Source organism: Eschrichtius robustus, chromosome 11 (genome assembly GCF_028021215.1).
Source record: "Eschrichtius robustus isolate mEscRob2 chromosome 11, mEscRob2.pri, whole genome shotgun sequence".
Lineage (NCBI taxonomy): Eukaryota > Metazoa > Chordata > Mammalia > Artiodactyla > Eschrichtiidae > Eschrichtius > Eschrichtius robustus.
The window spans coordinates 107,508,480-107,530,412 of NC_090834.1; the positions used below are offsets into that span (position 1 = coordinate 107,508,480).

General features: G+C 60.7%; 2 protein-coding genes across 9 annotated transcripts; one reads left to right on the plus strand and one right to left on the minus strand.

Annotated features, from left to right (window-relative positions):
* Positions 1 to 1,156: 1,156 nt before the first annotated feature.
* EHBP1L1 (EH domain binding protein 1 like 1) lies at positions 1,157 to 17,070 on the plus strand. 8 transcript variants are annotated; one of them, XM_068554164.1, is made up of 20 exons: positions 1,167 to 1,575; positions 4,051 to 4,108; positions 4,325 to 4,420; positions 4,780 to 4,833; positions 4,913 to 5,091; positions 5,170 to 5,312; positions 5,844 to 5,912; positions 6,000 to 6,162; positions 6,332 to 7,076; positions 8,286 to 8,462; positions 8,921 to 9,078; positions 9,172 to 9,220; positions 9,654 to 10,295; positions 14,468 to 14,513; positions 14,634 to 14,689; positions 14,786 to 14,909; positions 15,197 to 15,296; positions 16,150 to 16,223; positions 16,306 to 16,420; positions 16,548 to 17,070. In XM_068554164.1, exons 1-20 carry the CDS (start codon positions 1,472 to 1,474, stop codon positions 16,645 to 16,647), a joined length of 3,252 nt encoding a protein of 1,083 aa, XP_068410265.1. In that variant the 5' UTR covers positions 1,167 to 1,471; the 3' UTR covers positions 16,648 to 17,070. The 8 variants fall into 8 exon arrangements, with proteins under 8 accessions (XP_068410271.1, XP_068410263.1, XP_068410268.1 ...); XM_068554163.1 differs by having other exon boundaries at positions 1,168 to 1,575; positions 8,280 to 8,462; XM_068554165.1 differs by having other exon boundaries at positions 1,169 to 1,575; positions 6,332 to 6,596; positions 8,280 to 8,462.
* Positions 17,071 to 17,464: 394 nt separating this feature from the next.
* KCNK7 (potassium two pore domain channel subfamily K member 7) lies at positions 17,465 to 20,358 on the minus strand. The gene is made up of 3 exons (XM_068554171.1): positions 20,019 to 20,358; positions 17,915 to 18,313; positions 17,465 to 17,670 (listed from the first exon to the last, which is right to left on the minus strand). Exons 1-3 carry the CDS (start codon positions 20,356 to 20,358, stop codon positions 17,465 to 17,467), a joined length of 945 nt encoding a protein of 314 aa, XP_068410272.1.
* Positions 20,359 to 21,933: the final 1,575 nt, after the last annotated feature.

Below are 21,933 nucleotides of genomic sequence, written 5' to 3' on the forward strand. Positions count from 1 at the left end.
CCCCAAAGAAGCCTGAACACTTGCGAATGGTGGGTGCTAAGGCTTCCACACACACACAAAGATACCCCACAGCTTCCTGAAACGAAGAGAAGAGGAGAGGACCTCAAAGTTGCGCACTTAGGCTTACCGGCTGCTCATCCCCATGCCTCCTGGACACAACTCAGCTGACACTCCTGGCAGATCAGACGTCCTGTTCAAACCGAGTATTTATCAAGGACCAGGCTTCTGTCCATTCACAAACCTAGCAGAGCGTTCACGCTGGCAGACGGAAGAGGCTGATGTGCTGCTCTATGGCAGTTCTCGTAACTCTGCGCCTGACACCTGCAGCGGCTCATTACCAAGCAGGCAGCCGGGCGGGCTGGCGATAAGGGCTCTAATCTAGGTGTGAACAGAGCGGTTAACGCCCCGGGGGCAGGCATCCCAGGGGAGGGAGAGTAAACACGCACTCTTTCCCGTCCATGATAACGGATTTCGTTTAATAAGACCGGCAAAATCAGCCAGGTTCTACGCTAAATGCTTTCCAAGGTTTCATTCTCAATGATGTTGTAAAAGATGGAACTATAATTATCCCTATTTCACTGAGGTAAAAACTGAGGCTCAGAGCGTTAGTACTTTGCCCAAGGTCACACGCTTGTTGGAAGTCATCTGCTTGTGGGATGCTGGGACTACCTTCCCACTTGACAGCTGAAGAGTCAGGTTCTGAAACTGGCAAGTGGGTGCTGCCCACAGGTAGGGCCACCCGGGTTGGCCACTGACCCTGCTCCTTCCTGCTCTGGTTAATACGTGGGTGGCAGCAGGAGTCTGCCTCTCCCCAGTGTTGAGGCCAGTTGGCTCTGGCTCAGCGCACTGTGATCCTTCACGTTTCTTCTCCTTTCTGGGTCTCTCTTCCCCCAGCCTGTGAAATGGGGCCACCAGTACGTACCTCCCAGGGCTGCGGTCAGGAAGGGAGGCGGCCGGGGCAGCGCTCGCGAGGGCGGCACCAGTTGCTGGTGGCTCCCTGCCCCGGCCCGCGCGCCCCCCACCCGGCCCGCGCCTCCACACCGCCTCGGCGCGCAACAAGCGGGCGCTGCGGTCCAGGCGTCCCCCTCGCCCCTCGCTCTCCCTCCCGCGAGAGGCCCCGGAAGCCGGGCCGCCCCGCCCCCGCGCTCTCGCCCCGGCCCCCGCCCCCCGCCGGAGCCCCGCCCGCCTTCCGACGGGGGTGCGGCTCCAGGAAACGGCGCGCTCGCCGCTCAGCGCTCCAGCGACACGACGCGCCCCAGACGACCCCGCCGACGCAGCCAGACCACCTAACGGGCCCCAGCGGCGGCGGCGGCAAGAGCGGCTCCGGGTCCCGCGCCTCGGACCCCTCCCCACGGACGGGGCGGGCGGCGCCGATAGGAGCCCGGAGGCCATGGGGACTTGGGCCAGGCCAGCGATCGCGGGCCAGCGGGAGCCCCGGGTCTGAGGAACGGGCGGCGGAGGCGGCAGGGCCATGACCTCGGTGTGGAAGCGCTTGCAGCGCGTGGGCAAGCGGGCCGCCAAGTTCCAGTTCGTGGCCTGTTACCACGAGCTGGTGGTGGAGTGCACCAAGAAATGGTGAGTGGGAGGGAGGCCTGGGGGACTCCCCAGACTGGCTGGGACCCCATCCGGCCTTGGGGGCCTGAGAACCCTGCCCCCAGTCCAGTGGCCAAAGAGGCCACCTACCCCAGCTTAGGCCCTGGTGACCCAGGCACAGAGAAGTGCCACTGCAGCTTGTGGCATCCCCAGAGTTGAGGGTGTGGGCAGCCTTTGGGGAGTGGAGGTCAGGACTTGCAGGCCTGAGAATCTGTCTGGGCCCACACTTGCCTCAGCTGCACTCAGGGCTGGGGGAAGGGAGGCCTCCTGGTTTGGGCCAGAGGGATGGTTCAAGGTGGCATCAGAAAAGGGAGCAAGTTTTGCCGGTCTTCGGGTGGAGGGGCTGGCACAGCAAACACCAGGGCCCTAGTCCAGCTCAGAACAAGGATGCTGTCCCCTCCTCCGCTGCCTATTTGTTGAACCAGAGGAACCACCCGCCCCTTCAGCCGGAGTGGGCGCTGGGAGGCTGGATCCGTCTCCACAATATCCTTAAAAGGGGAAACTGAGCGCTGGGAGGGATGAGGAGGGAGGCGGGGAGCAGCTTAAAAGGGCCTGAGGACTTAGGAGGTTGTGGGTCGTGGAGGAGAGAGCCTCGGGAAGGCAAGGTGGTGGGGTCGGGGGAGATAGGTAAGGGGGTGCAGGACCCCCCAGCCCAGACTGCCAAAGGACCCGGGGCATCTCGTTCACATTCCCCCACCCGCAGCTGCCTGGGCCCCTGCGTCACACCCTAAATATACGTGCTTGCTAGTGTCAGCTTCCCTTGGCTGGATTAGGGCACAGCTGTGGGGGCCTCAGCCGCCAGGCGGGGCTAAATTTAGGCTCCCAAGTGAAAGCACGGGAAGGGACCAGGGGGTCCAAAGGGAGGGGAGTGAGCAGGAGGCCTGGGGTCCTTTGGGCAGCTGTCATATCCCTGATGTTGACTGGGCCAGCCAGAGGGTGGTTCACACCATTCAGCAAGGCCCAGAAAGGACGGGCTGGCTGGGGTAACACAGCACAGGGCTGGGACTTGAACTCTGGCCTATAGCTTCTGCCTTTTGCCCCAGCATCCTGGGTGAAGACGGGGGGGGGGGGCGGGGGGGGGACGCTGGGCACGGTCCCGGAGAGCTGGCTGAGGGTGTGGGCAGTGTCAACGTGTCTGAGTCACAGGCGGTGGGCAGGGCCTCCTGGGCTTTTTCGCCTGGAGCCCTGGCTAGGAAGCTGCCTCTGCCCAGGTCACAGCTCCCCAGGAGGGCGTGCCCAGCCTGAGTCAGGCTGCCTAGCCAGGCCCCGCCCTCCCTAGGCTCTCACTGTCTTCTTCCCCTTTCTGGGAAGTCCCCATGGCTGCCCTTAGCCATTGCCTGCAGTTTGGGGTCCAGGAGAGGCACTTGGTTCCAGGCTGGAGGGCTCTAGGCTCAGCTGTGTGCCCTTGCCTGGCCCCTAACCTCTCTGGGTCTCGGCATCCTCAGGGGCTGACAGGAGAGCCAGTTATCCTGGCTCAGCCTCCAGAGGGGCAGTGAGCTGGGTGAACCTGAGCGTCCTGGCAAGGGACAGGGTACAGGCAAGGAGGGCTCTTATGTTGCCATCTGCCTGATGATCCTCTAACCATCCCCACCCTCCTGGGCAGCAGTTGGCCCCTCCAACGCAAAGGGGCCCTCTCCCTTCCAGGCCCAGCCACGTGTCTAGGACTCGGCCCTGCGCAGCTGACACTCTCCTCTCGCTTTGTCTCTGTCTCCCCACATCTCCGCCTCTCCTCTGAGTCTGCCCTGGCATATGCGGTTTCGGCTTAGATGCCACCTTCTAGAAGTCTTCCCTGGTGCCCCTTGCGGGAATCGGGGGCCCTGCAAAGCAAAGGGCTGGGCATGGAAGGTCCTGGGAGGGTATCGAATGACAAGCTGACCCTATGCCTCTCTGCCTACTTCCCAACCTCTGCCCTCCCCTCCCGACCTTACACCTACCCCCATCCTGGGACCCTGGCACTTGCCATCCTCTCTGCCTGGAGCCTTCCTTCTCCAGATCATCCTCACATGACCCATTCCCTGCCCCAGAAGGGTCTTGCATCCCCTTTGCTTGGCTCTGCCCCCAGATTGGGCTGGGGTAATAGTATGCACTCTACAAATATTTGTGAGTGAATGGACTTCTTTTACTCTGAGTCTGTCTCTCTGTGACTCTGAATCTGTCTCTCTGTGTCTCTGAGTCTGTGTTTCTTGCAGGGTACTTGTTGTGTTTCTGTCTATCTCTGTGTGTGCCTGTCTCTCTGTATGACTTTCTTCATACTCCCTGCTGACCCACAGGCCTTTGCCCTCTGGCCCAGGCCTCATCCTGCCTCAGCAGCCCCACCCTGCTCCCTGTGGCCCCAGATAAGGGGCTGTCTGGGCCCTGTCCTGGGGGAGGGGAATGTGGGCAGAAGGAAGACTGGAGGAGATAGAAAGGCCGGGTGGGCCTGACTGAGTAGCCCCCTCTCCCCGCTCCGCCTCCCAGGCAACCGGATAAGCTGGTGGTAGTGTGGACCCGGCGGAACCGACGCATCTGCTCCAAGGTGAGGGAGGATGTCAACTGGGGGTCCAGGTTGGGGGTGGGGCCAATTGGGGGGGGTGGGGTAAGTGGGTCAGGGCTGATGGGTGAGTGGAGTCAGGTTCAGGTTCAGATCAGAATCCACAGAAGGGAGAGAAAGATGGGGTAAAGGTTGGAGATAAGGGCAAGTGGTGAGGGGGAGAGTTCGGATTGGGGGGAGGACTCAGACTGCTCATTGTAGGCCCACAGCTGGCAGCCGGGCATCCAGAACCCATACCGGGGCACCGTGGTGTGGATGGTACCTGAGAATGTGGACATCTCTGTGACCCTATACAGGGTGAGTCTCTAGCCCTCCTGCACAGATGGGAATGAGCTGGTGATTGCAACCCTGGGCAGCCACAGGAGGCCCCTGGTGCGTTATCCATCCAAATAGAAAAGAACAGAGGGGTGAGACCAAGAATCATGGCAGGGGGCCTATTCAGCGTGAGTGGCCCAGGAGGTCTCCTTGGAGGAGGTGGCATTTAGCTGCCCCATGAAGAGAGCTGGGATCAGGAGAAGCTGGGGAGCATACCTGCCAGGAGGGCTCAACATGTGTGAAGGCCCCACACAATCACCTCCTGAGCCAGCACAGGCCTTTCTCCCTGCCCTGTCCCCACCGCAGCAGCCTCTGTACTCACCGGTGCCCCCTTTTCCCAGGACCCACACGTGGACCAGTACGAGGCCAAAGAGTGGACGTTTGTTATTGAGAATGTGAGTGGCTGGGGCGGGCTGGATCCTGGGGTCTCGGGGACTCTGGGGCAGCACTGATGCTCCTTCTTCCGGCCCCCAGGAGTCCAAGGGGCAGCGGAAGGTGCTGGCCACGGCTGAGGTGGACCTGGCCCGCCATGCGGGGCCTGTGCCTGCCCAAGCCCCACTGCGGCTGCGGCTGAAGCCCAAGTCGGTGAAGGTGGTGCAGGCCGAGCTGAGCCTCACTCTCTCTGGGGTGCTGCTGCGGGAGGGCCGCGCCACGTGAGTGTCCAACTGCCCTCCTGGGCCCTAGTCTATAACCTCTGACCGTAGCCCTCACCCCTGATCTCTAACCCCCAGGGACGATGACATGCAGAGTCTTGCGAGCCTCATGAGCATGAAGCCTTGTGACGTGGGCAACTTGGAAGACTTTGCTGAGAGTGATGAGGAGGAGGCTAATGGTCCAGGGGGCCCGGAGGTGCGGGCTCGTGTCCTCCAGCCAGGTGGGCTCACAGCTGTGGATTGAGATCACCAAGACCCAGGGAGGGTGGAGGACGACCCGGGCCAAAATCCACTTGCTGTTTTGGGGCAGGGCCAGCTTGTGCACGCCCAGTGGTCGGAGTGCACTATTGCCAGGTGGTCCCAACCTGCCCAGCAGCCCTGATTGTCCTGCAGAATGGGTTTCCAGTACCTCCCTGTGCCCCTGGTCCTCTCCTCACCCCTGAGTACGTGCCTGCCCACGCACCTGCCCCGAGACAGCTGGGCCAAAAGCGCAGAGAGGGGCTGCAGTCCAGGCTCGCCACCCCTCACTACTCAACCTCGTCCCTCCCTTTTGCCTGTTAAGGCTTTTTTTTCCGTCTGTCCTGTCTCTCTTTTCCTCTGCACCTGTGGGCCTGTCTCTTCTCGTAGGCCCGGGCAGTTCCCTGAGGCTGGGGCGTTTCCCAGGTAGGCCCAGCATTCTAGTTGGGGGGAGGGGGTCAGACCTGCAGGGCCCTTCCCTGCGCTGACCCTGCCCCCCAACACCCCACCCCCAGATACTTCTCGGGAGCTGAAGACACTCTGTGAGGAGGAGGAAGAGGGCCGATCTCGGCCCCGGCAGGCAGGTGAGGCCCAGGCTGGGGTTGGGACGGTGGGGACTGGACCTCCAGTCACAGGGCCCAGGCCTCAGCATCCCCCTTCCTTCCCCCCAGCTGCCAGCCCTTCTAGCGCCGAGGATACCAGCCCAGCCCCTGTGAGTGCCCCTGCGCCCCCAGCCAGGGCCTGCCGGGGCCAGGGGTCAGAACCAGCTCCTGTAGCAGGGGGCCAGGTGGGGCCCAAGGCCCCAAGGCCCCCCGGAACCCCACCAGAGACAAGGTGAGCTTTGGAGTCAGCCCCAGCCTCCCCTCCCCTGTCTACTCTTAAGAAGTTGCACACCCCTTGCCAACCTGCCTTTCCAGGGTCCCAGCAATCTGAGAGGTGGGGGGGCACTGAGAGAGGGGGGCCAAACGAGCCCCTGCAACGCACCCTCCTGCTCTCTCCTCAGGTCCTCAAGACAGCCAGGCCAGGACGCGGCCCCCAGCCCGGCCCCTCGGCTCCGGAAAGGCTCTGATGCCCCCTGGCCCCCACTCCCCCAAGGGGGAGATGAGGCCCCCAGCGCCTCAGGGGCTCCCCCAGCAGGCGTGAATTCTGCTGTGGAGACCCAGGCCTGGGCAAGCCCTCAGAAAGGGACAGCAGCCCAGGGAACCGGGCTGGGCCCAGGCATTGAGGACAGAGATTCCAGCAACTCTTTGGAAGGGCAGAAACCCAAGGTTGAGGAGGGGGACATTGGCGACAGGCCAGAGGCTAGTGGGGTGGACACTGAACATGGGTCAGGAGTCAGAGAGGTGAACAGTAGGAGGTCAGAGGTCAGAGCTGGGGAGGCTGAAGAGAGTTTAGAAGTTGGTCAGGTGGATGCTGAGCAGAGGTCAAAGGTGAGACATGTGGACACTAAGGGACCAGAGGCTACAGGGGTGACATCTGAGGCAAGATTCAAGGGAACTCCTGAGGCTCCTCCAAGGGGCTCTCAGGGGAGGACAGGGGTCAGGACCAGGGAAGAGGCTCCCGCCATGTTGAGCCCACCCCCAGCAGAGCCGGCAGGGCAATCCAGGCATCTCAGTGACCTCAAGGGGGCCAGGGCTGCTGCGGGCCAGGAGAGAGAGGGTGCAGAGGTGAGGGGTGGAGCCCCTGGTGTTGGGGGGACAGGCCTGGAGCAGGGCCCCTCTGCTGGAGCAGCAAGCGCCAGGCCCCAGGTGAGCCAGTACCAGGGGGCCCCACCAGCAGCTGACCAGGGGGTGATGTCCAGGGATATGAGGGTCTGGGAAGTAGAAACTGGGGATTTGAGGGTCCTGGGAACACAAACTGGGGTGACAGAGTCAGAGTTATTGGGGACCCGGGAGACAGAAGTGGGTGGGTCAGAGTTCCCCGAGATAGAGACTGAGACAGCAGAAGTGCAGATACTGGGGACCCAGGAGACAGAGGCAGTGAGATCAGGGGTCCTGGAGTCAGAGGCTGCTGAGATGGCAGAGTCTGAGGAACTAGGGACCCAGAAAACAGAAGTAAGGGTTTTAGACGCCCCAGGGGCAGAGGCCGGGATGGCAGAGTGTGAGGTACTGGGGACCCAGGAAACAGAGGCTGTGGGTACAGGAGTTCTGGGGACGAAGACCAGGATGTCAGAGACTGAGATACTAGGCATCCAGGAGATATCTGGGGGTTCACGGGTACTGAAGATAGAAGCTGAGATAGCAGAATCTGAAATATTGGGGGCTCAGGAGACAGAGGTGGGATGTTCAGGGGTCTCAGAGATAAAATCTAAGATAACAGGGATGCAGGAGACAGAGTTAGGGGGTTCTGAGGTCCCAGGGATCGAGACTGAGACAGCAGAAGCTGAGATACTGGAGACCCAGGAGATGGCAGCTGGGGGTTCACGGGTCCCAGGGATGGAGACTGAGACACTGGGGACCCAGGAGACAGAGGTAGGGGGTTCAGGGGCCCCAGGGACAGAGACTGAGACACTGGGGACCCAGGAGACAGAGGTAGGGGGTTCAGGGGCCCCAGGGACAGAGACTGAGACATTGGGGACCCGGGAGACAGAGGTGGAAGAGTCACAGTTCTCAGGGCCAGAGGCTAGAATGGCAAAGGCTCAGGGTCTGGGGACTCAACAGACAGAAACTACAGTTTTAGAGGCTGAGAAGGCAAAGGCTAAGACTTCTGGGGTCCAGAAGGCAGAGACTGGACTCTGGGAGACCCTCAAATATGAGGCTTTAGGGGCCCCAGTCATAAATCATGGAATTTTAGGGTCCCAGGGAACAGAGGCAGAAACTACAGTTTTGAGGGGCCAGGAGGTGGAGGCTGGGATTTCGGGGGTTTCAGAGGCCATGTCTTGGGTTTGGGGGGCCGAGGAAGCAGAGATGGAGGTTTCAGGGGCTTCAGAGAACCAATCTGGTATTTTTGAGGCCCAGGAAGCAGAGGCTGGGGTCTCAGGAACCGACAAGGGAAAAGAAGCTGAGGGAAACCTCCCAGAGGCCAGCCTGATGGAGGCGCAGGTGGCCAGTGGGGCAGGGGCTGGGGTGCCCAGGCCCTCGGGGGCCTCTTCCCCAGAGGAGCCTGAAGAGGACAGGAGGCTGCCGGGCAGCCAGGTAGGGATGGGGGCCGCCGAGGGCCCAGTCTGCTGCTTCCCACTAACCTGGGCTGAGCTAATGGCGGCTCTGCATGGACCCACCTGGCCGACTGGGGTGGGGTGGGACAGGGGCTCAGCTTCAAGGAGCCCCTCACCCTCTCCCCTCTCAGGGTGCCCTGGCTCCCCCACCCTGTCTTCCCTGGGTTGCATGGAGCGGGACACCCCTAAAGCTGATTTTCTGGGCTGACCTTGAGGTGTGGCTGCTGGTGACCTCTGATATTGCCTGGGGACCACTGACCTTTTAGGTGACCATGGTAGATAACACTGGAGCTGGAAACCCTTTTGCCTGACCCTAAGGCCCTGGCCAGTGGTCCGTGGTGACTCCTGCAAACCCAGAGCCCGAGCTGTTTTGTGCCCAAGGGGCAGAGGGCACAAGTCCCACGTCCACATTCTCTAAGCCCATCCCTGTGTCCCCAGGCACTACCCGCCCCGGTCAGCTTCAGTCAGTCCCTGCTGGAGTGGTGCCAGGAAGTCACCGCCGGCTACCGTGGCGTCCGCATCACCAACTTCACAACATCCTGGCGCAACGGCTTGGCCTTCTGTGCCATCCTGCACCGATTCTACCCGGACAAGATGTGAGCTGCCAGAGGGAGTGGGAATGAATGGAGGAGGCTGCCAGGAGGGGAGGGTGGTGTGAATCCAGCCTCTGATCAGCGCTCTCTCTGCAGCGACTTTGCCTCCCTGGACCCACTCAACATCAAACAGAACAACAAGCAGGTGAGACAGGGTGGGAGTGGTGCCTGGAGGGAAGGAGGATCCAGAGCCAGGCCTAAGCTAAGATTTGGGTTCCTTGTCTGCCAGTGTGTAGGAGAGGAATCTGTGGGCTTCATGGCCCCAGCTGTGGCTTTTGGAAGTTCTGCCACTTAGTACCCTTTTGGTCTTTATATTTTTCGTTTTCCTGAGTTTAGCTTTGTTTTTTTTAAGCATATTTCCACCAGATGGTTTTTCCCAAAACCACCCCATTTGGTGTGCAGTTGCTGGGTAACACAGGGGCGGGCCATGTTGCTAGATTTCCCCCAATAGGAAGGTGAAGGCTTGTTGGCAAACCCAGGCGTGCCAGTTGCAGGGACCCCCTCGTCGTTCCGGGGCGGGGCGGCAGCGTCGCTGGCTGACCCGCCGCAGCTGACCCGAACGAACATACCGTCCCTAGGCCTTTGATGGCTTCGCGGCCCTGGGCGTGTCGCGGCTTCTGGAGCCGGCGGACATGGTGCTGCTGTCGGTGCCCGACAAGCTCATCGTCATGACGTACCTGTGCCAGATCCGCGCCTTCTGCACGGGGCAGGAGCTGCAGCTGGTGCAGCTGGAGGGCGGTGGCGGCGCCGGCACGTACCGCGTGGCCAGCGCCCAGTCGAGCCCGCCCGACGAACTGGACGCCAGCGGCCTGGCGCAGCGGCTGCGCGAGCACCGGGCCGAGGCGTCCCAGGAGCCCCAGGAGGCCGCGACCCGCGCGGACGGGACGGCCCCCGAAGCGGCCTCCAAGGACCGCGGGGCCGAGGCCGTCCAGGAGGCGCGCTCCGCGGAGGCCCCGGCCGACGGCCCCGGAGCCCGGGCGTCCGTGCCCCCGACAGAGGGGCTGGTGAACGGGATGGAGGCGCCGGGCGCCGCGGGCGGCGTGAGGCTGCGGCGGCCGTCGGTCAACGCGGAGGCTGGGCCCGTGCCCCCGCCCCGAGCGCACGGCTCCTTCTCCCACGTGCGCGACGCTGACCTGCTGAAGAAGAGGCGCTCGCGGCTGCGGAACAGCAGCTCCTTCTCGGGGGACGACCCGGACGCGGGAGCTGCCGGAGCGGCGGCGGTGAGTGCCCTCCAGCGGCGCGGGGGTCGGGGGAGCAGGGCAGAGCAGGGGCGGGTCTTGAGGGGCCCCAAGGGCAGGGCTGGCGCGGGGCGGGAGGCGGTGGCTCTAGGGCGGTCGGCCTCTGCGAGATGCGGTAATGCGTCTGATTTGAGGCACTGGTGCTGCGGAAGTCCCTCTCGAGGACGAGGTAGCTCCGCCAACTCCTCAGCGGGGGCGCCAGTGCCCAGGCCGGCGGCCCGGTGCCGCTTTTTTTTTTTTTTTTTTTTAAATATATTTATCTATTTATTTTTTTTTGGCTGCGTTGGGTCTTTGTTGCTGCGCGTGGGAACAGTGCGCGGGCTTCTCATTGCGGTGGCTTCTCTTGCTGAGGAGCACGGGCTTCAGTAGTTATGGTTCGCGGGCTCTAGAGCGCAAGCTCAGTAGTTGTGGCGCACGGGCTTAGTTGCTACGCCGCATGTGGGATCTTCCCCGACCTGGGCTCGAACCTGTGTGCCCTATGTTGACAGGAGGATTCTTAACCACTGCGCCACCAGGGAAGTCCTGCCGCTGGCTTTTGCTGCCAGCCTTGGGATGCAGGCTAGTGCTTTTTAACACTCGGCAACCAGTTAGTGGAATCAGGCTGTAGCAGGAAGTTCCCAGAAGGCTCTGTGTAGTCAGCGCTCTTTATGGACTGTAAAGTGGGTTGGGGCGTTTCTTTCCCTGCTGGTGGTGCGGGGTCTACCGGCAGCCACCACTTTCCTGTAAGCTGGGAACAGGGTTTCTATACTCAAGGGAGCTCTCCAGGGCCTCCCAATCCCAAGATACTCTGACTTGGGTCCTTAACTCCAGACACTGGAAACCAGTTTCTTCTCTTCTCTGATAATGGAAAGTTGGAGATGGGAGACTCTGCTGGGTGCCCATGTTCCCCCATCCCTTGCAGGTCTCAGGTCAGCCTCCCAGGGTGTCTCATGGTCAATACACTAAAGAGGAGATGGTTCCAGAGAGGGCAGGGATTTGCTCAAGGACTCACAGCCACTGAAGTCCCAGCCATGGGCTTTCCAGCAGCACTGTCCTGGACAGCAAGGGCAGCTCTGTCAGGCTGCTTCAAGCCTTCAGCTGCCCAGGGATGACCCCTAAGTTCTAAGGAAAAGAGGGAATTAACTGGGAGAGGCTTTTTGGAAGAAGCAGCCACTTGAGCCAGGCTGATAAGATGGGCAGCTTTTCCCAGGTGAAGAATCGGAGGGCTGGTTCTCAAGAGGTGGGACCTCACAAGTGAAAATGGGGCAGCAGGAAAGCTCAGGTCTCATTTAGGGAACTGCCAGTCACCTCCCTTAAGGTCCGCAGGCGGTGATGAGGCTGGCCTGGAGAGCAGGACCACTGAGTGCAGGGTCGGAGGTGCACCATTGAGCCTATGAATGAGAAACAGGAAGGGCATCAGAGGCACCCATAGGAACTGTGCTATCCTGGCCTGTGTTGACCTCTGGCCAAAGCCGCCTTAACGTGTCTCAATGGCTCTTCATATCTTAAAACAGGAGGCTCCATCTTTCTGGGCCCAAGTCCCAGCGTCTGGTCCTTCCAAGCCAGGCCCCCCTCCAACCCTTGTCCCACAGGAGATGTATGACCCATGGGGCTGGAGGAGATGCTTCCTTATTGGCCACTCCCATCCCCCATCCCCCAAGCATACAGTAGGAGGAGGTAGGGCCTGCCCCTGGCTTTGCGAGCTCCCAGAGTCCTGGATGGGATGAAGTCAGGCACCTTGAAGCTGGGGCAGAGCGCTGAAGCAATGCCGTGAGGAAGGCAGGGTGCCTCTGGTGTGGCCCAGCAAGGCTTCCTGGAGGAGGGGCCACACATGAGGGTGTAGAAAGGGGAATTTGGGTCAGACATGAGGAAGCGTTGGAATTCCCATCAAGGCTGCCATGAGTAAGCTTAGTTGCTGCTGAGGTTGGGGTTTCTCCACTCTCCTGCATCCGCCTGCCCTATTGGTTGAGCACTTGCTTTATGCCTGGTCTGCCCCCTCAACCCCTCAGCAACTGCTCCTTCTGGGAAGGAACAGTTACCCCATTTTGCAAGTGGGAATGTTGAGGCTCAGGGATCTGAAAAGATAAAGGAGTTGATACTGGTGTGAACCCCGGTTCTGACACTGAACTCTAAAATGGCGCCCTCTACTGGGCCCAGCACTATGAACTGGCTGTGTGACCTTGGACAAGCCACTTACTCTCTCTGTGCTCTTTTCCTGAGGGTGAGAAGTAAAGACATGAAAGTTTTTTGCAAAGTGGCATTGAGGTACTCCTGCAGGGTGTTGTCAAAAGAGGGGAACTGTGAGGGACTTCCCTGGCAGTCCAGTGGTTAAGAATCCGCACTTCCACTGCAGGGGGCCCGGGTTCGATCCCTGATCGGGGAACTAAGATCCCACATGCCACACGGTGCAGCCAAAACAAACAAACAGACAAACAAACAAGCAAACAACGAAAAAGAGGAGTATCCCAACCTGAGTGTACTCTATTAAAAATTTTTTTTTAAAAAGGGGGGGTTGTGTTTTTCCCCAGATGTCTTTCTGGAGCCCTGCAACCCCCAGGGGCTTGTATGTCCTTTACATACAAGGACACAGGCCCAGTGGGTGTGACTGGGCCAGAGGCAAACAGCAAATTGGTGGCCAAGCTTGGGAACAAACTTTTGGATTAGACAGCCCTAGGCCTGGACTGGGCCCTGTTTGAGTGTCATCTCTGACCCTCTGTTTCCTCATCTGTAAAGTGGGGATGGTAACCTTCCCCGCCTCACAGTGTTCTTGGGAAAACTAAATGAGTCGATGCACATACAGCACCCAACACACAAATAGATGCTTAATGCATATCAGCCATTACTGTTAACCGGTGCGCCCTGAGTGCATTCTCTGCACCCCAACCTGTCTGCAGGGGCTGCTGCTGCTTAGGGAGACAGGGGTAACCAACAGCTGTGACGGGAGAGGCCCTGGGGGCTAGAGTGGGAGTCGGGGAGGCTTCAGGAGGCCTGAAAGTTAGGGAGGGAGGAAGAAAGCCCTGTGAAGGGGCCCCTGGAGGAGGTGGGGCTGAGCTGGGTCAGGAAGGTCGAGTTGGCGTCCAGCTGCCCAAGACAGAGGCCGCTCCAGGCTGAGGAAACAATTTGGGGAAGCGAAAGTCCACCACTGGGGCCGGACGGTGGCATCTGGGTGGGGCTTGGGGCAGTAGGAGTTGAGGCTGGAGCTGCCACCAGGCCGTGGCGACGAGGCTGGGGGCTGAGAGGGGGTGTGAAGAGAGTGACACCATCGGGGGCGAAGGTTTAGGGAGAGCCTTCAGTTGTGGCTTGAGGGTAAAGTCAGCAGGCAGGGCATGGGGGGTGGCTGGTGAAGAGGCCGCCACCTACCCAGGCCAGAGAGGAGGGCCCCTGAGCAGGGGACGTCCAGGGCTGCCTCTCAGAGTTGCAGGGTGGGGTGGACAGGCGGGTGGCTCAACACTTTCTCCCCACCTTGTGACCTGAAAAGGTGGCCAGAGCAGGAGCCATCAAGGGGGCCTGGCTATCAGCTGAGCTGAAACTTGGGGGCCCCCAGGGCTGACAGTGCCAGCAAGTTGCCAGGGGCGGGGCATGTGAGGGGCCAGCGCTGCCCTTCCAGGCTGAAATTGGTAGGTCCAGCTGCCTGTTCTGTTCCAAGTGTTGTTCAGCGAGCACAGTATTCTCTAGTTGTGGGGGCTGAGAAGGAGGGAGGGTGCCCCGTTCGGCCAGGAGATGGAGGTACTGGTGGCCACATCAGCTCAGCTCAGTGTCACTGTGTGGGGCCCTGGCCATGATGGAGATGCTAGCTAGGTGACAGTCTGAGGTGGCCTGAGGGAGCTTTGTGGGGGAGGGGGCAGAAGGGGGAAGGAGAGGCCCCAGCTGGGCCCCTCACAGCCTTTCACCCCTGACTCACGAAAGCCCTGTGAGGCCCCAGGAACGAGGACTGCGAGGCTCAGCCAGCGGGAGGGGACTGGCCCAGGACCACAGGGCCAGGGGCGGTGAAGGCCTTTGCTCTAGGAGGCGCTTCCCCAGAAGGGATGCGGGTGGAGTTCTGTGCATGCAGGACCGCGAAGCTGCAGGGCCTGGAACTGCGGTCCCCCCTCCCCTGTGTGAGTGGGGCTCCAGCTGGCCCCAGGGTGGGCTGTTGGGGAGCCCCTCCAAGCCCTTACTGGCCTCCTCCTCCACAGGAAGTCGTGAGCCCTGACCCCAGCCCTGCCCCACAGCAGGCCCCTGGTGAGTAGTTTTGAAGGGGTGGCGACTCAGCTGAACTCAGGCTGCTCACAGATCCTGAGCTGGGGACCTTCTGGGGACAGGTGTCAGTTGGGGGTGCCTTAGCCTGGTATCTATCCACAGGTGGGACTCCCCCATCGGAGGAGCTACCCCCAAGCCCAGCGGAGGAGGCCGGGCTGGTAAGGAGGGCTGAGGGGGGAGGAGCGGTGGGTGGGCTTCCTAGGCAGGGCCTGGGCTCAGCCCACCCTGTCCCTTGCCCCCGCTTTCCACCCCAGCAACGGTTCCAGGACACAAGTCAGTATGTGTGCGCAGAGCTACAGGCCCTGGAGCAGGAACAGAGGCAGATAGATGGGCGGGCGGCCGAGGTGGAGACGCAGCTGAGGAGCCTCATGGAATCAGGTGGGGTGGGCATCTGGAGTCCATACCCCAGCACGTGCCACCACGTCTACCCCACCCTGCAGCTCTTTCTGACCCTGGGAGGAGTGGGAGGAGACAAGGCTGGGGTCATTGTCCCCATTTACAGCCGGGCACCCTGAGGCCCCCAGCCGGGAAGCAGCGTGCTGGAGGCACACAGCTCAGGTTTCTGAGATGCCACAGGGAGCAGACACCATCCCCCCGCCCCCAGCCTCCCTGCTGCTGACACAGGGGTCAGTGGCAGGCCCGGTGACTGCCCTGGCCCGATTCAGGTGCCAACAGGCTGCAGGAGGAGGTACTGATCCAGGAGTGGTTCACACTGGTCAACAAGAAGAACGCTCTCATCCGGAGGCAGGACCAGCTGCAGCTGCTGTGAGTGCTGGTCCTTCCCTGTCCAGGCCCCACCCCTGCCCACCCAGGGCTGGCAGAGCACATGGAATCTTAACTACTTTAATTAGAACTGTTCACTGCTTTCTTCTTTCTCTGAATTTTTTTTTTTTTAAGAAATTGCTCAACCATCTTATTTTTTCCCCTAATTTCCTGTATAAAGTGTATACTTCTTAAATTGGTACTATTTTTATGAATGAGAAAATCGAGGCCCAAAGAAGAATGTGGCAGGTCAGTGCTGAGTGCCCCAATTTGACCCTGTTCCTTTACAGTAAGGAACACTGAGCCTTAGAGGCAGCTGAGCTGGTTTCCTGAGTGGGGTCAGAAGCAATTCTCGGGCTTCATTGCCTTTATAGTCCTGCATGGTAGAGGTGGTTTTGCCACCTTTTTACATCTTGGGTCATTTTTCAGAATAATTTTAGCCTAATACTTGCTGTTTATGAATAATATCCATCTAAATAATCCTTCTGGGTTGTTTCTTATTTGTTAAAAAGGGGGTGGGATGAGGGGAGGAGACAATATAAACACCCAGCAGTTGGGGAACAGTTGAAGCAAAAGAGGGACTTCCCTAGCGGTCCAGTGGTTAGGACTCCGTGCTTCCACTGCAGCGGGCCGGGGTTTGATCCCTGTTGAGGGAACTAAGATCCCACATGCCGTCCAAAAAACAAAAACAGAAGAGATGATTCCAAGCCGGGACTAGGGTATAGCTCTGACCTCGGTCCAGCCATCTATGGGAACTGGCGGTAAGGTGGGGCGGGGGGGGGGTGCCAGGGAGCGGTCAGAACCCTGGGCGCTCCCTGCCATTCCTCTCTCCCTGACCTGGCACCCCACCCCCCAGCATCGAAGAGCAGGACTTGGAGCGGAGGTTCGAGCTGCTGAGCCGGGAGCTACGGGCCATGTTGGCCATTGAAGGTGGGAGATGGGGCCCGGAGGCCAGGGACCAGGACGGGGCAGGGGCTGGCGCCTCCTGACCCGCAGCCTCCTCTGCCCTCAGACTGGCTGAAAACGGCCGCGCAGCAGCACCGGGAGCAGCTCCTGCTGGAGGAGCTGGTGTCGCTGGTGAACCAGCGCGACGAGCTGGTCCGGAACCTGGACCAGAAGGAGCGGACGTGAGTGGGGCCGGGATGCGCTGGGAGGCTCCAGGGGGGCTCTCGGAGGCGTGCTCGGTCTGAACCCCGGGGGCGGCCTGCCTGTGGGGTCCGACGCTGGGGCTGACTTGAACCCGTTGCCTCCCAGCGCCCTGGAGGAGGACGAGCGCCTGGAGCGCGGCCTGGAGCAGCGGCGCCGCAAGCTGAGCCGGCAGCTGAGCCGGCGCGAACGCTGTGTGCTGAACTGAGGCCGCGAGGGCCCAGACGTCTTCGCCCCTCCCGGTCCGTCCAGACCGCAGCTTTTCTCCCCGTCGCGCCCGGTCGCCGCTTCGGGCCTGCGCTCCGGAGGACCGGACCCTCCCAGATGCCGCGCGTGGCCAGTAGGGGCCGTCGTCACCCTTTACCAGGAGGGGACGCGCGGCCCTTCAGGCCCCGACGGACAGGGGCGGCTGGGCGGCCGCGCCGCCTGGGCGTATTTATTAGTCCGTGTGAGTGTGTGTGCGTGTGTTCGTGGTGGGCTGGGGGGTCCCAGGCACGCCCCCCAGAACCCCTCCCCGAGGGCAGGACCCTGCCGGCCAGCCCCGAGGGAGAGGGACGGCTCGTGAACTGCCGCGCCCGCGCCCTCCCCCCTCTTCCGGTTCCTCGCGAGCAATAAAGTTAGAAAAGGCCAAGCCAGTGCTCCGGGGCTTTCTCAGGACGACTGGGGCTTTCAATAGACGGAAGGGGGTGGGGGTCTCGGCGGATAAGGTTGTCTGCGATCCTTACTGGGGCTGTGTGGAGTTGAGGTTCTCAGATGCCGGCGGAGGCCAGACCAGAGGCTTGACCTCTGCCTTCGAAGGATGATGGGGTTTGGGTTGCTGATCGCTGTAGGGAAGTCCCATTTCGAAACGAGACGAAAACAGTCGGCGGTGTTGCCCGTTTTATTTTTTATTAACACATTATTCCCTGAGGTCCTCACATCCATCCCTTCCCCTCCCACCTCCAGAGGCTTCCCCAGCCACTCCCGATGGCTTCCTCCTCAGGCTTCTCCACCTGAAAGGAGTTCAACTCCATCACTGACACCTGTCAGCAAGCTGGGGCCCGTTCTGGGGCTGCTGCTGAGGGTGGCAGGGTGCTCAGAGCCAGTTCATCCTGGCCTAGGATGCCACCTTCGTCCTCAGCGTTCAGAGGGCCCCTGGACCTGAAGAACCTCACCATGGCACGGACCTGGGGCAGCTCCAAGAACATCTCCACGGTCAACAGCATGGCCAGGAGCCCCAGGAGCAAGTAACCTGGGGAGGAGAGGTTACTAGGGCAGCTCTCAGGGTGCTGACAATGCTCCCCACTCACCTCCCAGCGAGTGACCCCGCGCTCACAATTCTCTTAACACTTGGGAGTAAACCTCCCACACCCTGCCCTGGGGCAGGGTCCTTCCAACCTGTGAGGCTCAGCCTCCCCAGTGGCTTATGGGAGTTGTAGTCCAGGCTCCTCTTCCCTCCTCTCCTCCCTGTCACGCTCCTTGGCAGCTGGACTCACCCAGAAGTGCGAACTGGCCGAGGTAGTAAAGCACTGGATGCTGGCCATGGTCACGGCCAGGCAGCAGGTCCCCCAGGCCGATGGTGCTGAGTGAGCTGAAGCAGAAGTAGATGGCCTCCAGCAGGCTGCAGTCGCCCTGCAGACCCCACAGCACCAGTGCTGGCAGCAGCATGAAGATACCAGCCACTAGTAGGCCCTGTCCAGATGCCTGCAGTAGCGCAGCCGTGGCCGGCGTCAGCTGCCAGTGGATGGCTACCCAGGCACCCGGGTGTCTGAGCAGAGGCAGCAGGCAGTGGCACAGTGCAGCCACAAGTGCTAAGGAGGCTGGCAGCCCCAGGGCTGTGTAGACCACACAGAAGGCCTTTCCACCTGCCGATAGTGGGGCCATGTGGCCATAACCTGGAGAGGAGAGATACATGGGTAATGAGCACCTGAGTGGGATGCCTGCCGGGTACCCACTTCCTCCAGCCTCCCTCCGGTAGAAGGCTGCCCTCTGGTGGCCGAGATTGCCAGAACTGTTCAGGCCGGGGCTCGCTCTGGCTCTGCTCCTCATTCACTTGGGGTCTTACTCAAGTCCCTTAACCTCTCCGGGCCACTCTTTTATTTTCTGGAACAAGAAAGGATTAAAAGAGACAGTCCACTCAGGCCTCTTGTAGCCGGGACAGTTCTGAGAGCTGCTGTCCTACCCCAAGGCAGCCTGGCTTCCTGAGAGATTCCTCAGCTCTGCCCTTGACCCCCACTTCCAAACCCACCAGGTGAAATGTTACCCCTTCTTTCATTCCCCAAAGGTATATCAAGTTATCCTGGGTGTCAGGCCTTGTGCCGGAATCAGAGTCTGCCCAGGCTCCAGTGGGGAAGGCAGGCAGGAAAACCAGTCAGGACACCTGACACGAAGGGCTGCAAAAGAGGCAGCACACATGAGAGAGAAGGCGTTCAAGGCTGGAAAAGCGTGTGCAAAGGCAGGGAGAGGTGAAAGAGTGGGGCATGCTGGGGGAACAGGGTTGGCTGGTCCAGGGTTGTAAACACAAATACCTAGAGGAGTCAGAAGTAAGACAAAAGGGAGTGGTGGGGACTGGGGTGGGCTGGAGAGCATGTACTCTGCCCCCAGGGCAGGCCCTGTTCTACTCCAACAAGGATTCTGGCTCAGTGCAAATAGGTTTCCCAATTTTTCCAAAAGAAGATGGAAAATGGGGCTTCCCTGGTGGCTTAGTGGTCAAGAGTCCTCCTGCCAATGCAGGGGACACAGGTTTGAGCCCTGGTCTGGGAAGATCCCACGTGCTGTGGAGCAACTAAGCCCATGCACCACAACTACTGAGCCTGTGCTCTAGAGCCCGTGAGCCACAGCTACTGAGCCCACGTGCCACAACTACTGAAGCCCACACGCCTAGAGCCCGTGCTCTGCAGCAAGAGAAGCCACCGCAATGAGAAGCCTGCGCACCACAATGAAGAGTAGCCCCCGTTTGCCGCAGTTAGAGAAAGCCTGCACACAGCAACGAAGATCCAACGCAGCCAAAAATAAATAAATAAATAAAATTTTAAAAAAGAAGATGGAAAATGGCCTTTAAAAAATATTCAGACACTTTCCAGGACAAATCCCCCCAGGGCTGTGGGTCCCATTGCTTTATTTCTCTGGGCCTTCACACATGCTCTTCCCTCTGCCAGGAATTCCTTCGTGTCTATCTCTGTGCCCTCTTGCCTTGGCTAACATCTCATGGGGACTTCCTCCCCCAGGAGCCTTCCCTCACACTCCTTCTGGGATGGTGGTCCTGTACTCCCTGGGTTCACTCCATTTCCCTCCATCCAAGAATCCATCCCATAATTCATGTTCCCGGTCTCGCCTCAGGCCCGCGGGGTCTGGGCACCTCTCCTGGGTCTCAAAGTGTGCCTGGGGGTGGGACTGAGGAGCCCACAGCCCTCCTGGCAGTTGAAGTTGAGGCACTAGTTGGGGTGTGTTGGTGTGGGGAGCCCCAGCTGTGATGACAGGCCTAGTAAGGCCTGGGCTCTGTCTAGCACTTTGGGGCTGGGGGGAGGGCTGCACCCCCAGGGACCCCAGGTAGCAATGGCCTCAAGAGCCCCTTCCTGCCCGGCCTTCTGGCGGCCTTACCCGTGGTGGTGAGGAGGCTGGCAGTGAAGAGTAGGGCTGAGGGCAGATCCCAGTTCCTGGTCTCGGAGCCATTGCCCAGGCTGGAAACCCCGTGGGCCTGGGCTGCCAGGGCGGTGCCCAGCAGCTCTTCCAGTGCCCTGGGTGGCAGGCAGGCCCCGTACTCCGCCTGGAAAGTGGCCAGCTCGGCCCTGAGGTTGGCCTGGAGCCGGAGTGCTGGAGGCCCCTCCAGGGCCTGGAGCACTGCAGCCCCAAGCCCCAGGGCTAGCAGGTGGGCCACAACCAGTAGCCCGTATCGGGCCCAGGGCCTCAGAGCCCCCATGGTGTGCCACCCAGAGTCCATCAGAGGTGCCCTGGGAGCCGACTGCTCCACCACAGGCACCTGGGAGGGGCCGGGCAGGGTGGGGCTGGGAGGAGGTGCTGCGTGGGTGGCTGGAGAGGGAGGGAAGCCTGGGGCATCAGCTGGGGCCAGTGGGACTGGGAGGGGGAGGCGAGGAGGTGAGCTGGATAACTCCTCCCAGTTTCTGGGGCAAGAAGTTTTTTGCCCAGTTCGCCAAAGCTGGGTGGTCAGGTGGTGGGCGGTCCCGGGCGGGATGGAGGAAGGCGAGACCCCGAGAGGTAACTTGACTGGCTCCCAGTCACACTGTGGTGGTTTATTCAAGGATGATCTCACTCAGTCACAGACCCCATTCACCCGCTCAGCAGGTGCCCGGACCCAGAGGACGTTAGGGGAGAGGACAGACCGGGTCCCTGCCCTCCTGGTGTTCCCACAAGAAACCTGTTAGCAAGGACGCAGGACAAGTTCACATCATCATAAGCTCCCTGAAGGAAACGCCCTGGGTAATGGGGGAGAGTTCTGGGGGAGGGGAACATCACCTGGAAAGCTCCCCTGAGGAGCGAGATTTCAGCTGGGGAAGAGAAGAGGCCAGGCCAGGTGGGAAAGAGCTAGGGTGGTGAGAAAAGCAGGGGCCTGCTGGGGTGGGGCGGGGATTGGGGGTCAGGACACAGGGACTTGAGGACATATGGCTCAGGGGACTTATGGAGGGGGCTAGTGCAAGCATCCCGGATGGAAGGGTGGCAGCCTGGGCTGTGGAGTGGGAGAGGGCTGGTGGGACCTGGGATGGGGCAGGTGGGGCAGGGTGGTGAGGTGAGGACAGGAGTGGAGGATGCCCGGAGCGCCCTGGACAGATGGTGCTTCCTCCACTCTGAGAGCTTCCTGAGAACCCTTCATGCCCAGCCCTCCTGAGTCCCCACCCTGGTGAACACTGGAGTCACAGTAGGTCTGGCTGCCACGGAATGCGCAGGGGACGGGGAGAGGGAGCCTGGACCCCGACTCACATAAACCACGGAGGCGCTGAGCCCAGGGTCCCCTGCCCTAGGGTGTGGTGTGGGAGGGGTAGTCCGCAGAACCCCGTGGCATTAAGAGAAGCTTGAGTGGAGCCAGGTGTCAGGGTGGGGGACCCCCTCCTGTGTCCAGACCACGGGATAGAAACACACCCAGGACAAACCACCAAGATGCCACCCAGAGGGCTGTGGGCTCCTGAGTTCAGCGAGCTGCCTGGGGTGGGAGCAGCATAGCCGGGAGGGCATCCCAGGGGAGGTGATGTTGTTGCTGGGCCTTAAGGATAAGCCGGGACCACCCAGCAACAGGAAGAATCAGAGCAAACACAGTTGCTTGAAGTGGTGGGAAAGGCTTGGTGAGGGTGGGAGAAGATGGGTGAGGCCCGAGCGTGTGGGTGCCAGGGAGGCTGAGAAGGGCCTTGAATGCCTGATGATCAAGCGGACTTGATCCCAGGAGAGGGATGTGGTGCAGAGCATCCCAGCCTAGACCCAGGCCAACTGCCATTGTGCTGAGGGCATGAGGTCAACAGGGTCATGTGACGGTTTGGATCCCCTGGTTACCTCCAAGAAAGTGACA